This window comes from Sinohyriopsis cumingii, chromosome 1, assembly GCF_028554795.1.
Source record: "Sinohyriopsis cumingii isolate HCF-2022 chromosome 1, ASM2855479v2, whole genome shotgun sequence".
NCBI lineage: Eukaryota > Metazoa > Mollusca > Bivalvia > Unionida > Unionidae > Sinohyriopsis > Sinohyriopsis cumingii.
In genome coordinates, this window is record NC_142961.1 from 34,832,938 (window position 1) to 34,848,114 (window position 15,177).

General features: G+C 35.8%; 1 protein-coding gene across 1 annotated transcript in view; it reads right to left on the bottom strand.

The window, feature by feature from the left end:
• LOC149806685 (uncharacterized) overlaps positions 1 to 15,177 on the bottom strand; it is a 379,423-nt gene that overhangs the window by 77,956 nt on the left and 286,290 nt on the right. Inside the window, exons 14-15 of the mRNA XM_089956535.1 lie at positions 5,344 to 7,237; positions 4,010 to 4,576 (exon numbers count right to left, since the gene is read on the bottom strand). Coding sequence (XP_089812661.1) covers positions 4,010 to 4,576; positions 5,344 to 7,237 — 2,461 coding nt within the window. The remainder of the gene's footprint in view (positions 1 to 4,009; positions 4,577 to 5,343; positions 7,238 to 15,177) is intronic.

Genomic DNA, 15,177 nt, shown 5'->3' on the forward strand with positions numbered 1-15,177 from the left:
AAACCACATGCTAATATAACCTTCATTCAGGAGAATTAATGATAAGAGGATTTTCAATCTAGCAGCTATATATGGCAGGCATATTAGACCGCAGATTGGCATCATTTTTATTTAGGAACAAGCAGACATGATAAGAAGTCTTTCTGGTGAAACCTCAACTTGATAAGATTATCCATTTAAAAGAAGTGATGTGATGTGATGTGATTTGGATTTTTAACGTAGCTTTAACAATTTTTCAGTCATATTGCTACAATGTCTGCAATGTGGCAGTTTATAGTGATGTCTACCACTGGGGCATCATGCTGCAGACATGTAGCATGATGTCCCACCCAGTCACATTATCCTGACACCTGGCCGACCAGTCCTAACACTAACCTCTTAATGCTGAGCGCCAAGTGAGGTAGCTGTTAGTACCGTTTTTGTAAGTCTTTGGTATGACTCGGCTGGGGATCGAACCCATGACCTCCCGCATCCGAGGCGGACGCTCTAACCACTAGGCCACCAGAGCGGTCTTTAAAAGAAGTAATGATACAAAAATTCTCAAGATGGTTGTCATGGTGGCCATATTGGATGGTCACATAGGCACCAGTTTCATGCGGGACCAACTAGACCATAAGACCAACCTGACCAACTAGACCATAATTTCATAACAATCTTCTAAGTAGTTTAGGAAAAGTAGACTGGTAACATACTTGTGCTAATGAATGGGCTGATGATGGATGAAAACAGATGATGGATGAAAGACCATTCCACATGGTTATCTGGTCTATGACCAGTACAGCTGAACATTTAACATAAGCCTTTATGCAATTTTTCTTCACCAGTCTAGACACCATGGTAAAAGTGGCAAACAACCATGTCTTTGCTCTTTTCAGCCCCGGTATGCTGAGAATCTATCATGTGCTTACGGAAATATACAAATGAAACACTTTAACTAAAGTGCTGACATTGCTGTGACTGGCCTTTGAAAAGTGGCATCAATATGTTGCTTCCCACTAACGTGGGCTTCAAAATGGTAACTAAAATATGACACGAGCCATGTCAGTGATACAGAGTGCAAAAAAGGTTCTATCATTTTATAAGTACTCAAATACTAAGTCCCACACCCACCATAATACTTTATATTTCATTCAAGGAAATTACTATTATGAAGCCAAATCTGAAATCACCTGAGAGAGTAATCTCTTTTAATTCAGCTTGGAAGCATAACCTATATAAAAAAATGCTTTAAAAAAATCAAACCTTCAGCAAACACTATGATATATTTCACGAATTGTACAACTCAATTTAACTGTGATGACAAATCTAATAAAAGGTTTGATAAAATGTTATCCAAGCTGACAACATTAATGAATTGCTCAAAGTTTATGTGAATTATCTTAACTCTAATGCCCATAATAAAACTTACTTGCCTGTGTAACTGCAACCACACGTTTTAGCACAATATTGCTATTCCTTCATTTTCAAAACACCTAAAGATTGACTGTGCCACAAATGAGTTTAATATACAGGAGATCTGCTGGTTATTGAAATAAAGCTGTGCATGATTTGACACGTTCCCATGAAAATAAACTTGGCTGTCTTTTCATGCGGAAGACAGGTGTTATAGGTGAATATTCACATTCACAATAATCACAATGCCACCCTTCTCAGCGAATTTATTTGAAATAACTGAATTGTACAGTTTAAGAGATTATTCATTTTTCAACTTGGATTTTAAATTCATTTTGTTTTTACTGTGCATGTACAATGACATTTGTCACACAAAGTCACATATGGTGGGAGGAAATTATACATGTGCTTCAGGAAAACTTTACAGAGTGGGTGCAGTGGTTTATGCACTCAATATTCAAGGTGTGTTCCAGGTAGAAATGAGACTTGTCAATAGGGTGATTGATCTGCTGTTACATACCAGTATGTAGGTGGATGTCCAGTGCATTTTTTTTTAAATAAACAACTGACAATACACATGCTAAAAAGTAGATTCTGCCTTGAAATAGTTCCCACACAGAAAGAACTTAGAAATCTGTCACACATACGGATATAACAAATCAAGGATTAAAAATGTTGGTTCATCATCTGGATTAATGCCAAGAAAATAGTAATGACAATGGAAAATAATAATGACAATGGAAAATAGTAATGACAATGGAAAATAATAATGACAATGGAAAATAGTAATGACCATGGAAAATAGTAATGACAATATTGGAAAATAATCAGAGAAACACTGCAACAAAGTTTTATCTAATACTTTTGTCAAACAGATAAATAAAAAGTTTTTCTTATAAAGTTCTATGAAGTTATACCAAAACTCCAGTTATGTTTCTGTATAATGCATATGTACATGAGTAAGATTCCTCAGAATACAATGTCTTGCCTGTTCTGCATGGCACAATCCACAAACCGTGTAAAGAAAAGTAAATAACTGATCAACTATGCCAATGGTGGGCAGTGCCAACCATGACGAATATACCAATTAAATTTCATGACTGTACTACAATGTACAAGAAACAGATCTGAATGCAATAACTAATGCTAATGCCAAGATTGACAAAGCCATAAAAAAAGACAACACATGAGGAACTGTGTGCTTATATGCGTGTATGTGTCTGAGAGAGACAGAGAGAGAGACGGGGGGGGTGGGGTGGGGGGGGGGAGAATTGGAGAAAGAGACAGAGAGATAGAGAAAAATTTACAAGAGAGTAGATAATTGGCATTTATACACGATTTATATATTACAATTGCTCGAATTCTGTTGCTCTGCTTTTATGATTGTTAAGTTGTTTAACATGTTTTGTTTCATTTGTAGTAATGCATCATCATCACCATTTGAATCAATGAAAATGGCAATAATTACATGTTCTTTGTAGAATGTGCAAAATTCTAAAAAAAACTTCTCCCCTGTGGTGTCTCAAAGAAGCTGTTCAAGTGTTTTTTTATAAAGGCAGATTGTCATAATTTGTACAAATTAAATATTCTTTATGCCAGAATATTTTCCAATGAAGCTTTTGCAAAGTTATTGTAGTAAATGTATGTTTTATTAAAAGAAGCCATATTTGTTGATTCACTGGCAAGATTTATAAAAAAGGAACAAGAAAAGCCCTTTTTTATGTCCAGATGTTTACTGTTAAATTTTGATCAAATTGTTATGAGTACTTTATTTGAGACATTGGTTTTTATTTTAGTTTTTAGTACTGGTGGCAATTTATTATGGTATTTCAGCATAGTTTGTACAAATCTGTATAGTCCCTATGCTAGCATCCTTGTACATGTTTTGCCCACTGATAGACATGGGTCCAGTGGTTCCTAAGAAGAATCCAGAAAAAGCTGATGAATGATGTTCAACTGACCATACTCTCACTCTGCTTACGAAGAGATTATTAAATATGAATTGGTTCAGTGATTCTCTCATATACAGTCTGCATGTGACATGTACAAATGGCATAATGAAAGAAATACAGAACTATTTAATTGGAGACAGTGACCTATATGGCACATACATAATGAATATTCATTAGATATATTTCTGAAGTAACTTTACTAGTACACATTTAGTTTAATGCTCAAGCAGGTAAAACATGAAAATGTATAAAGGGAGGCCACTTTTACAAAGCAAAGTAAATTTAATTGTGGTATATGCAATTACATCCCTTAACTGTAAAAATGAAAAAGACTTCACAAGCTTGTACTTGCTAACCTGTTTTCATCTGTAATGAAAATAATGTAAAAGGATCTGACACATATCACTGGTGTGCAATATAGTTATTGCATGCATGCATGAATCTGAAAACCATGTTTAAAATTTCCTTTTGCCTTACAAATAAACTACAAAGCAATGTAGGTTGTCTCAGCTGATCTTTTTAATAACCCTACTTTACTTCATGCCCTTGAAATTACATAGTAATTTGGCCCTAGTCTTGGCAACCAACATGCACATTTAAAAAATCTATGCACTGTGTACTCAGTGTTGAAGAACCCAAACAGGAGCAGTGTATTATGAACCTACCTTCATCTGGAATGGAATACTGCTTCAACCCCACATCCTTTCTTTTGACCATGCTGGAGGTGATGACAGCTCTCCTCTCAGCTTCTAACTGTAGATATTTCTCATCAGAAAGGTCATCAGGACTAGTTACCTCCCTTTTCAAGGTCACAATCATTTTAGGTGGCTTTTGAACGAAGTCTGCAAACTGTTTGGCCTTCTCCATGAAGTCCCCTGATGCATTTGGACTCAATGGCCCTGTTGGACTTTTCGGTCCCCCCGAGCTTCTCAATGCCAGTTCAAATTTTCTTGACTCTTTTCGAGTTGTATCCCTTGATGGCCTTTCTGTGGACTCTTTCTCAGATGATATGTCTGGCATGATCAACTCCTCTTGCTGAACATCATCCAACGTGTTACTTAAGGGATCATTAGAAGTCATGCTGGAGGCCATGTCTTCAAATGCAGAATCTGGTTGGGAATATTCCCCAGGGCTTTGGAGTTTGGAGTCGATGCTGTATGAAATAAGCTGGACATTGTTATCATTGTCTATGCCAGATGTCTCACTAGGAATGTTCTGCAAACTCATCTCTCCTGCAAAAAAAAGAAAGTGTTCTTCTAAATTTAAATATCACAAAACATGCAAGTTAAATGTGATAATTGTTCAAATTATACATGCCATGGCACCCTATAATTTTTGTTTTACTGACTTTGAGGGAGAAACCATGAAACATGAGATATGTCACATGCTTCCCAAAATGTATGCTGCTATTCCAAAACACCAGCACTGGTCATTTCATAAGTCTGCAATATTTTTAAAAAAATTCTAAACGTGTAAACTCTATTCAATAACTGAAACAATGCTGTTTAATGAAACTGATTCAAAGTCAACCTTTTCCTGACCTTCATACTGGCAGCTGACATCTATTCACATGTTGTTGTTGTTGTTGTTCTAGGGTTTAACGCCATTTTTCAGCACAAGATAGGCTATACATGACGGCCAGTATAACTGGTGGAGGAAGAACCCTGGAAAACCCAGGGAAGAACCACCGATCCACGAGAAGCTACTGGCAGGCTTTCCCACGTACCCACGCTAGCCGAGCCTTGGACTCGAACCCACGCAGACAGAGGTGAGATGACAGTGATCCGGAACGGTAAGCGCTTTAGACCACTCGGCCACTCGGGGCCCCTCTATTCACATGTAAGCCATTGACAATGTGCAATGACTTGCTCAACCAGAAAACCGTTTCATCAGCTGTCAATTTTTTAACACACACAAACACACACACACACACACACACATCATTAACACATGGATACAACTATACCATTTATGCAGAGTAATTTTTATCAGTACAAACCTGGTGTGAAGGTAACATTAAAGGAGTACCCCTCATTCTCATCATCTGTGATATCTGATTCCCGATCCCCTTCTTGTGGAGTAGACAAGCCATTCACTTGCTTGTCTTTTCTCATACTGAATTTATCCCTTAAACTTGTTAGGGGATTTTCTATCACATCTATTTTAATATGACTTTCGTCCATTTCAAATTTTGTTGAATCTTCTTCAGTGGTCATGACATCAACATTAGTTTCCATGGTTTCAACAAGTGCAGTAGAGTCAGTTGGAATAACTTTACAAACCGCTGCTACAGATGAAGATTTATAAAGTGATGACTGTAATCCAGAACTGGGCAATGGAGGAGGTGCTGATGAGGGCAAAGGTGGACCTTCAAAACTAGCATCAGAACAAGCCGATGATAATGAAACAGTGTCCTCTGTTGGTTTAGATGCCTCTTGAAGAGCTGTCTTTTTGTACTGTATTATTTCCACTGTTATCTCTTCCTCTTCTGATTCTCCTTGTCTTGAGGCAGAATCAAAAGGTTCTGTTTTATTTTGAATATTCTCAGTGTTATTAGAATCTAATATTTCATGATTGCTAGATGCAATCCATTTTGCACCATTCAAATTCTTCTCAGGAATTATCTGTTCAACGATACTACTATCTGGTTGGTCAAATTGATTTTTGACTTTGGATTCTTCCTCCCTGAAAGCTCTAGAAGTTTCAGCTTCAGCAACAATTATTTTCTTTGGCACAACACTTTCAAGCACAGAGGGGAATGTTTCTTCTAAAACATTCTCCTGGTATTCTTGAACTTCTGTCACTTTTTTGTTATTAGTCCAATCAACTCCAAAGAGAAGCTCATCAATATTCTCCCCTGGGCTTAAGGATGACTCAGAGAGCTGAGCATAATCCTTTGATAATGGTGAAATGTCTATCACGACAGAATTTTCCTCAACAGAGTGCTGTTTGAAAGAATCCTTAAAAATACTTTCTGGAGTGTTTTCTGGTTTATCCTCAATCTGAATCCAAAGAGGATTTACCTGATCAAGTTTATTCTCTTCAGTTGTGTCCTCAGCAAGATCATGGAGACCTGATTTAATGTCTTCTGAACTCTGCCTCTTTTTTCTTGGAGGTCTTGTGGGGCTTGTTATTTGTAACTGTTTTACTGGGGATGAAGGTGACTGGAGTATAGATAACTTTTGCACTTGTGGCTCAGGTGATCTCGTTGATTGCAGGTCAGATTTCCCTGAAGATTTTGTGTCAGTTTCAAGATTTGTTGCTTGTAGAGATTCAGCTTTCAAATGTCTTTGTGATAGTACCTCTGTCTGTCTAGGAGACTGCGTCTCAGTAGATTTTGGTGGCTGAGGTTCTAAGTTGAAAAGAAATGTTTCTTGTGCATCAGAAGATTCAGGGATGGAAGAAGTAGTTCCTGGGGAACAGGTTTGTGGAGGAGGAGGTGCACGGCTCTTCTTCACTGACACTACCTTGTCAACTGTTTTCCCTGGGGATCTTTCAGATTCTGGTGTAGTGCTGGGTGGGATAGTTACCCCTGAAGAAGTAGATGTGGATGAAGATGGTGATAATGAAGGTGAACTGGTTGTTACAGTATCACTCTTTTCCCCTAAACTTTTACCAAGGCTTGTTCGATTGACTCTCCTTGGAGGCCTTGGTATTTTGGATTCAAGTTCTGAATTGTTTACAGTTGTTTGAGACAGATGTTTGTGTATTAATTCCCCAGGTTTCTGTGAATCATCTGTTTTGCCATCAATAAAAGTTCTTGTTTTGTGAGGGTGTCTTTCATACAACTTCACTTCTCTTTTGTCAGTGTGTCGTCTTTGATATTTGATATTCTCAAATTGTTCTTCTTGCTCCTGGGCCTTCTTTCTGGCCAAATAATCCTCAGGATTTCTCTGTAAATAAACAAAATGATCAGTATTTTAATAAAAAAAATATACATGAACAATTAGAGTTAATCTATTATATATAATAATCAGAGCTGAGTTATGTTTCTGTATAGTGGAAAATGTAAATATAGTCATTACTTTAAGCTACATTTCAAAGTATTTTCTTAGTAATGGAAATCTGCAATAACTAAGACATTACCAGTATTTCTGCTTTATGACAGTATAATCATATTCTAGAACAAAATCTAGTCATTCACATAGACTCTGACCATCTGCTTTATGACAGAGTATAACTGTATTCTAGAACAATATCTAGTCATTCACATAGACTCTGACCATCTGGTTTATGACAGCATTATCATATTCTTGATGAATATCTAGTCATTCCCATAGACTCTGACCACCTGCTTTATGACAAGAGTATAATCATATTCTAGATGAATATCTAGTCATTCAAATAGACTCTGACCAAACATCTATAACATTCAATACTTTTTTTGCATAACTAGTGATGGGTCTATTCTACAAAATGATTAAAAATTAATTTAAAAAGCCCACAACAAGACTCCTCAAAAACAAAACAAAATTAACAGTTCTTCCATCCTACCTGAAACTCAAGGTGATAATGCCTTTAAAAACGCAGAGCCAACCAAGACTGGTGCAATTATAAGGACTACATTTATTTAGTACATCCACTCTCCTTCACAACCCTTGTACAAGTGATCAACAGAAATGAATCTCCCAATTAAACCTTCCTTATGTAAAAAATGTCAGGATTTTCAGTAATGTGATATGTGCCTTGTACAATGCATTCTGACATAAGTAACTGACAAAACACAATCTAACTGCATCAGCTATGTATGTCTATAAAATAGTGCAATCCTGGAAAAAACATTATGCAGAATCACAACTTCAGTATCAAGTTAAGAAGTAGCATGATTTTGAAAAAACTTTTGAATAAATTAATCTCTACTGAGTAGACTAAGGGGAACAATATGAGCATGCAATCTCTTGTCATCTGATCCATTAAGTAAGATAAACCCCTAGATCTACATTCATGTATATCTATAAAAAAAAACGATTTCCTAAAGAATAAATGAAAACATGAGCTTACTCACAATAACATGAAACTAGGTCATGAGAAAATGAAACTTTGGGTAAAATGTAAACAGAAACTGGTACTTTAAGCTAAAAATGTACAGTTAAACTAGTTTTATTGGACACCTTCATATGAAAGATCCAGACACCTTCTGAAGAACAGAGATCCCTCCATGAGACACCAAAAACCTACATGTGAAGGACACTGTACACTTCTACATGCAGGTAACCAGACACTTCCACACGAAGTACAACTGACAACTTGCTATGATAAATACAGGATGCATACAACTGAAGGACAGTAGAAACCTCCATATAACATGACACCATATTAAGGACACCAGACACTTCCACACGAAGTACAATGGACAACTGGATATGATAAACACAGGAGAAATACAAATGAAGGACAATAAAGGGCACCAGACATTTACACATGATGGACTGTGGAGGCCTAGATATTAATGGCACTAGTCACCTATATACTAAGGACACCGTGGCCGAGTGGTCTAAAGTGCTCTCCATTACGGATCACTGCATGGGTTTGAGTCTCAGATTCGGCTAATGTAGGTATTTGAGAAAGCTTGCCAGTAGTTTCTCGTGGGTCAGTGGTTCTTTCCGGGGTTTTCCCAGGTTCTTCCTCCACCATTAATACTGGCCGCCATGTATAGCCTATCAGGTGCTGAAAAATGGCGTTAATCCCTACAACAAAAACAGCAACAACTAATGACACCATAAACCTCCATATGAAGGATAATATTGAACACCTACATTTTAAGGATATCAGACACCAACACAGGAAAAATACCAGACACTTCTATATGAAGACATTGGACACTTCCACATAAAGGACATGTGACACATACAAAGAAATCAACACACATCCAATGGAGGACACCTGGTACATCCACTGTAAGCATACTGGGCAACTACATATTAAGACACCTCCACAAGAACATCAGACACCTACACACAAAAGATACCAACTTACTGGGAAATATTTATGAACCCTAATGTTTATTTTCATACTCACCTCTTTATAAAGGAAACCCTTCCCCAATGACAAATATTATGATCCCATGATTCTCCTGTATAGACAGATATCATCACATAAACATTTTAATCACCACCTGCATATCCTGAATTCCAAACATCTCACATGATCTTGTAAATGCTAAGATTATACAAATCAAGTGCACTGACAGTGATCAATAAGCATCCATTTTAATCATTACAACCTGTTCAGTTGATACTCAACACTTGCAAGCATAAGCAACAAATCAAGACTTAAAAAGACTGCTCTAATTGATTCTAAGACTGACTTAATTATTAGTTAATGTCTTGGGATAGCTGAGTAGGTGTCAATGGTTCAAAAGGATGTTAGCCGAGTCAAATGATATAATGAAGGAAAACCTGAATCAAAGAATATCTTTGAACAATTTTCTGGATTGTAATTTAAAGAAGAGACTCAGGTGGGCCTGAAATCTAACTAAAGATTCGACACAGTTAATATGCACATTCACTTGGTCATAATCAAAGTCACCCAAGATCTTGAGGATTTTATAATATAACCCATTTATCAACTGACTGAATGAGAAACTGAATGGTAACAAGCTCAGCCAATAAGATGCAAGATTACATCATTAACATGCATGGATTCCATCCAAGATCTCGATTATACAGTATAAGCTAATATTTCAGTTTGATCAAAATTGATCAGAAATATGGCTTCTAGAGAGGTGTGTGTGTGTATGTGATTTAGATTTTTAACGTAGCTTTAATAATTTTTCAGTCATATTGCTATGATGTCTGCAGTGTGGCAGTTTATAGTGATATCGATAGTTCTGAGGCATCATGCCACAGACATGTAGTATGATGCCCCACTATGTCACATTATCCTCAAACCAGGCCGACCAGTCCTAACACTAACCTCTTAATGCTGAGCGCCTAGCAAGGCAGCTGTTAGTACCATTTTTATAAGTCATTGGTATGACCCTGCTGTGGTTCAAACCCATGACCTCCCTCATCAGAGGCAGATGCTCTAACCATAAGACCACCTGATTGGTTCCTTCTAGAGAGGTAACAAGCCAGTCGAATGCAGGATGAACTAATTAATATGCATGCATCTCATTCATTAATATCCTACTTGATAATATAAAATCAGATAAAAAAATATATGGCCTCGTGAGTGGTAACAAGCTCAGCCAATCAGATAAAGATTACATCACTGATATTCGTGGATCTCACTCCTTGCTGAGCCAATCAGAGATCTTGATAATATAACCAATATTTTTTAACATGTTTGATCAAAATCAGATCAGAAATCTGGCCTCTGAAGTGGTAACAAAGTTAGCCAATCAGATGCAAGATAATCTCATTCATGCAGATGGATCTCAGACACTTGATGATATTAACTTTATCAAAATTCAGACTGACTGCCTACAATACCTGCTCAACATGTACTGTCTGGGTCAAATGTCATTTTAATGTTAGTAAGATTCTCCACACGAAGCACTGATGCATACACTGTACCATCATACACTTGGCAACTTTAGGCCAAATTTGAAGACATTTTTGTTGTCATTATTATCATCACCATCACTGCTCTTTAAATCTGTGAATTTATGATTATCACTAACTAGTATTAGAGATGAAGACAACAATCCCATTCATCCAAGGACATTAAAGTATTACAATGGCAGTAATATCTTGTTTACATTCATATATACAAAACATTTACATTCATATATACAAAATATTTTATCAAGGTCAGCAGTGTTTATGTCTTTTGAAATGTGGTTGTTCATAGTAGATTAAATTGCATATTTTGCATAAAAACATGCTTGCTTGTTTTGTTCTGCAGATAATCACTCATAACAGAAAATTTAAATAATAAATTGTTTTATTTCTATTATTATTATTATGCAATTAGAATTATGATTTCTTACGAACAAAACAATAGTCATTATGTGTGTAGTTGTGTCTATTTGCATGAGAACTTTTATGTGATTTATGAATCAGATAACATTTTGACTAGATCTAAAAATGATCTGCTACCAAGAAACAGAAGATATTTGTCATGGAACATATTACATGTACTTTATCCACATTTGATGCTGATTCTGTGAACATGGATTTCAATGATGGCATATTTGTTGTCATGGTTACTATGCTTTATGATTTCTGCATAACATGTGATGTCATTCATACCTCTTTAATTGACCTTAAAATTAGCTTAACAGGAAGAGCAGAATGCATGTTCATTTCCCTTTGAACTTTACTGCAATCACTGAAATTCCCATTTCCAACTATCACTGAATTTTTTGTGTGATATTTTGATTGCTTGGATTTTAGTGTTTATGTACAGGTACACTAATATATCTTGACAAACTTTAAATACTGAAGTCAAATAGACCAAGTTTTTATGCCACTTGAACTCTTGAGTAATCCAAGCATAAAAGTTGAACATTTTTCATCCTGTCCAAATTACTTCTGATCATACATAACTCATGTCAACAAGCAGTGAAGCAGAACATACCTTACAGAGAGATTCAAAGTAAAGTTTATTGTTTTATGCAGATTGGGCCCTTAGTACTCCAACTAAAATCTTTTAATATCTTTAATCCTTTGGAATTACTTTTGCTCACACATCGATAATCCACCTGAGCAAACTTTAATGAGGAAAACTAAACAGATCAAAGGGTGAAATTACCAACTACACTGTCCTGCCCTATTTAAGTCAATTTGCAGTTGTATGTATGAACAGAAGTAATTTACAAAATACTTTAATGCATTATTTTTGCACATGTAGTCATTATTAGGATGTATGTTTAATATACTAAGCTATTTATTACACATTATATGAGGGGGCCTCGAGTGGCCGAGTGGTCTAAAGCGCTCTTCGTTATGGATCACTGCCATCTCACCTCTGTCTGCAGCCGTTCGAGTCTCAGATTCAGCCAATGTGGGTATATGTGTGAGTGAGTGAGTGAGAGAGAGAGAGAGAGAGAGAGAGAGAGAGAGAGAGAGAGAGAAACGATTTATTTATACTTAAAACTCAAGGATTTGAAAACACTTATTTTATCCATTTACATAACAATTAGTAACCTTCATATTGGTGACATGCATCAAAATATTTGAGATTCTGACTTTTCAGAATGATTTGAGAACATATTTTTGACCATATTTCTTTGCCCAGCAGTTTGCATCAGGTTTTCTTTAATTGTTATTTAAACAACATAACATAATCGCTGTCAGTGGGTGCCAAATTTTTCTAACATCAGTTACACTTTGAATAAAATCCACCTGATAGATAATCATTAGGGATGAGTTACATTTATGTACAAAAAATTTTTTGTCAAAGAAATCTCATGTTGCATTTTTAGCAATCAACATCTAAATGCCACAACTCTGTGACATATATTTAACAATCTTTGATAAGTTTATTGGTTAGAGTCAACAAACTGCCTATGGCTAACTTAGTACAGAAAAGTCAATGAATCCCTGCTATGTACAAATATTATGATTACACGGTAACTGATAAGTTAAATATAAATACTTATTCTTGTATGTCAAACTTGCTTTCACTACTAGATATTCTTATTATCACATATGTGTAGGGAAATAAGAGACTGATCTTGACCTTGACTACATGGCCATGACGCATTCAATAAATGAAGGAAACCGTATTCAGTAAATGAAGGAAACCATAGCCAGGTATGCAAAATGAGCTACATATTATGCTAAATACAATTGTTGATATGTATACGGTTGAGTGATTGCAGGTTATAAAACTTGCAGGACATAAAGCATTAGGAACTGAACATGACTCCTTGTCAGTAAATTAGCTTGCACCAAGTTACCGGGTAGTGTATTTCACCCAGACCCCTGGCGTTCAATGAAATTTCTTGTATCTTGTATTCCTCTCTCAATTTTGTTGACTTGCCAGTGGGCTATAAGTGCCTTGCAAATCTGAGCTTGCCTGATCCAAATTTGTCGTGGGGTTGGGCAAGTGGATTTGTAAATCGCTGAATAAACTTAAAGCTTCTCTACTATATGGTTCTGAATGCTGGATAACCCCAAACATCACCAAGAAACTGGACTCATTCCACATCAAGTGCATTAGAAAAATTCATTATTTTTACCTAACATGATATGGAATGAGTCTGATGACAACAGAAAAGATATTTTTAAAAAAATGCAAATGGAGATGGCTTGGACATGTCTACAGGATAGCACTATAATGGAAACGACAGGGGAAATGAGGTATATATGATGCCCAAAAGAGATTTGGAGATGCTCCATTATAAAGGTGTTCACACAGACCAATCTGATATGGATAACACGCAGGCTGCCCACCAGCATTCTCAGGTTTGGAGAAGACTCATGGCTGCCTCCAGTGCTACCTGTGAGCATGACGAGGACTGAGAGAGAAAGAGGCTGCTTTCTGCATAAAAGTCTTCAAATGCTGCTGAATGCATACATTTTGAAAACACAGTTTCAAGGTTTCTTTGTCATTTTGTATCTTCATCCATATCTGACAGGATATCAATATCATTTGTTCAATATTGACTGTCTTTATGCAATGTTTTTGCATTTAACTTCAGAAACAATTGTGAAGCATCTTAGATATTCTTCTGTCATAAATTTGTTTTCTGATAACACCACTAGGTAAATATCTAAATAAATTATATTTTTGACAATTTATTAAAATGTAGTTCATTTTTCCTATGATGGTGCTCCTCTGGAACCTTTGTTTATAAAGTTTATGTTATTGCGCTGACTTTATCAGCCATAGGCCAAAACTTATGTTGAACAAATGCTTACTAATTTACTTGTGCAACTCAAGGCCTTTATGCCATGATGATTTCTGTCAAAGTTCATCAAAATCTGTTGAGAAGTTCTGTACACAAATGTGTTTAAATCTGTTTCCAATTTTAGCAATGTGGCCATATTTAATGAAATGCCATCACGGTATGATGCCTGCTGTCAAATTGGTTAAACAAACTAATTAGCAGTTTTTGAGAAGCTGTAAAACAGCTGTTCCATTTTTAGTATGCGTGGCTGTATTTTGATGTTTAACAGGCACCACTTCCACAAATTTTCATGTCCTTTATTCCTGTGTGAATTCTTTTTGAGCACTTCCCAAGAGAAGACATTATAAGGTTATTTCTAATTTTAATAACAGCAGCATTACTGATAACAGATGGACATTTGTAAAAACTAAAATGTCCATCATGCCAGAATAATTTTCATTAAGACTTTGTCAGATAATGTCAAGCAGTTTATTTAGATGATGTTGTTGAAAAGGTTTTTCGTGGTTTAGTAGCCACTGACTTAACTACAAGGGATCAGAATCATTTGTACAAGACTGAAAGTTCTTCATACTAAGATGATTTCTGTCAAATTTGGTCAAATTTTGAATTGGCACTTGATATCAAGAAATTAAAAAGTTTTTATTTTTTTTAACAATGGCCACATTTGATGGCAGGTTGGCATTATTTGTACAAATGTGAATGTCCTGAATGAAAAGATGATTTCTATAACATTTTGTCCAATTCATCTGAGTGGTCTGTGTAATGAAGTTTTAAAAAGTTTTTTTATAGTAAAAGTGTCCATATTTGATGGCGTATCAGCATCAGTATTAGAAAATCCAAATGCTGATCTTCATTTCAAAATAGTCCAGGACATATCAAGTTCTTTTTGTATATATTTCCTCCATTATTTAATATGAAGACTAGCCTATTAGTAATAAATTCAGATCCACCAGAACTACCTTACTTCTGTTAGGTACTAATTGGACGTCATAACTTATTTTAAAAAATCGGCTTATGTTGGATTTTATGGAA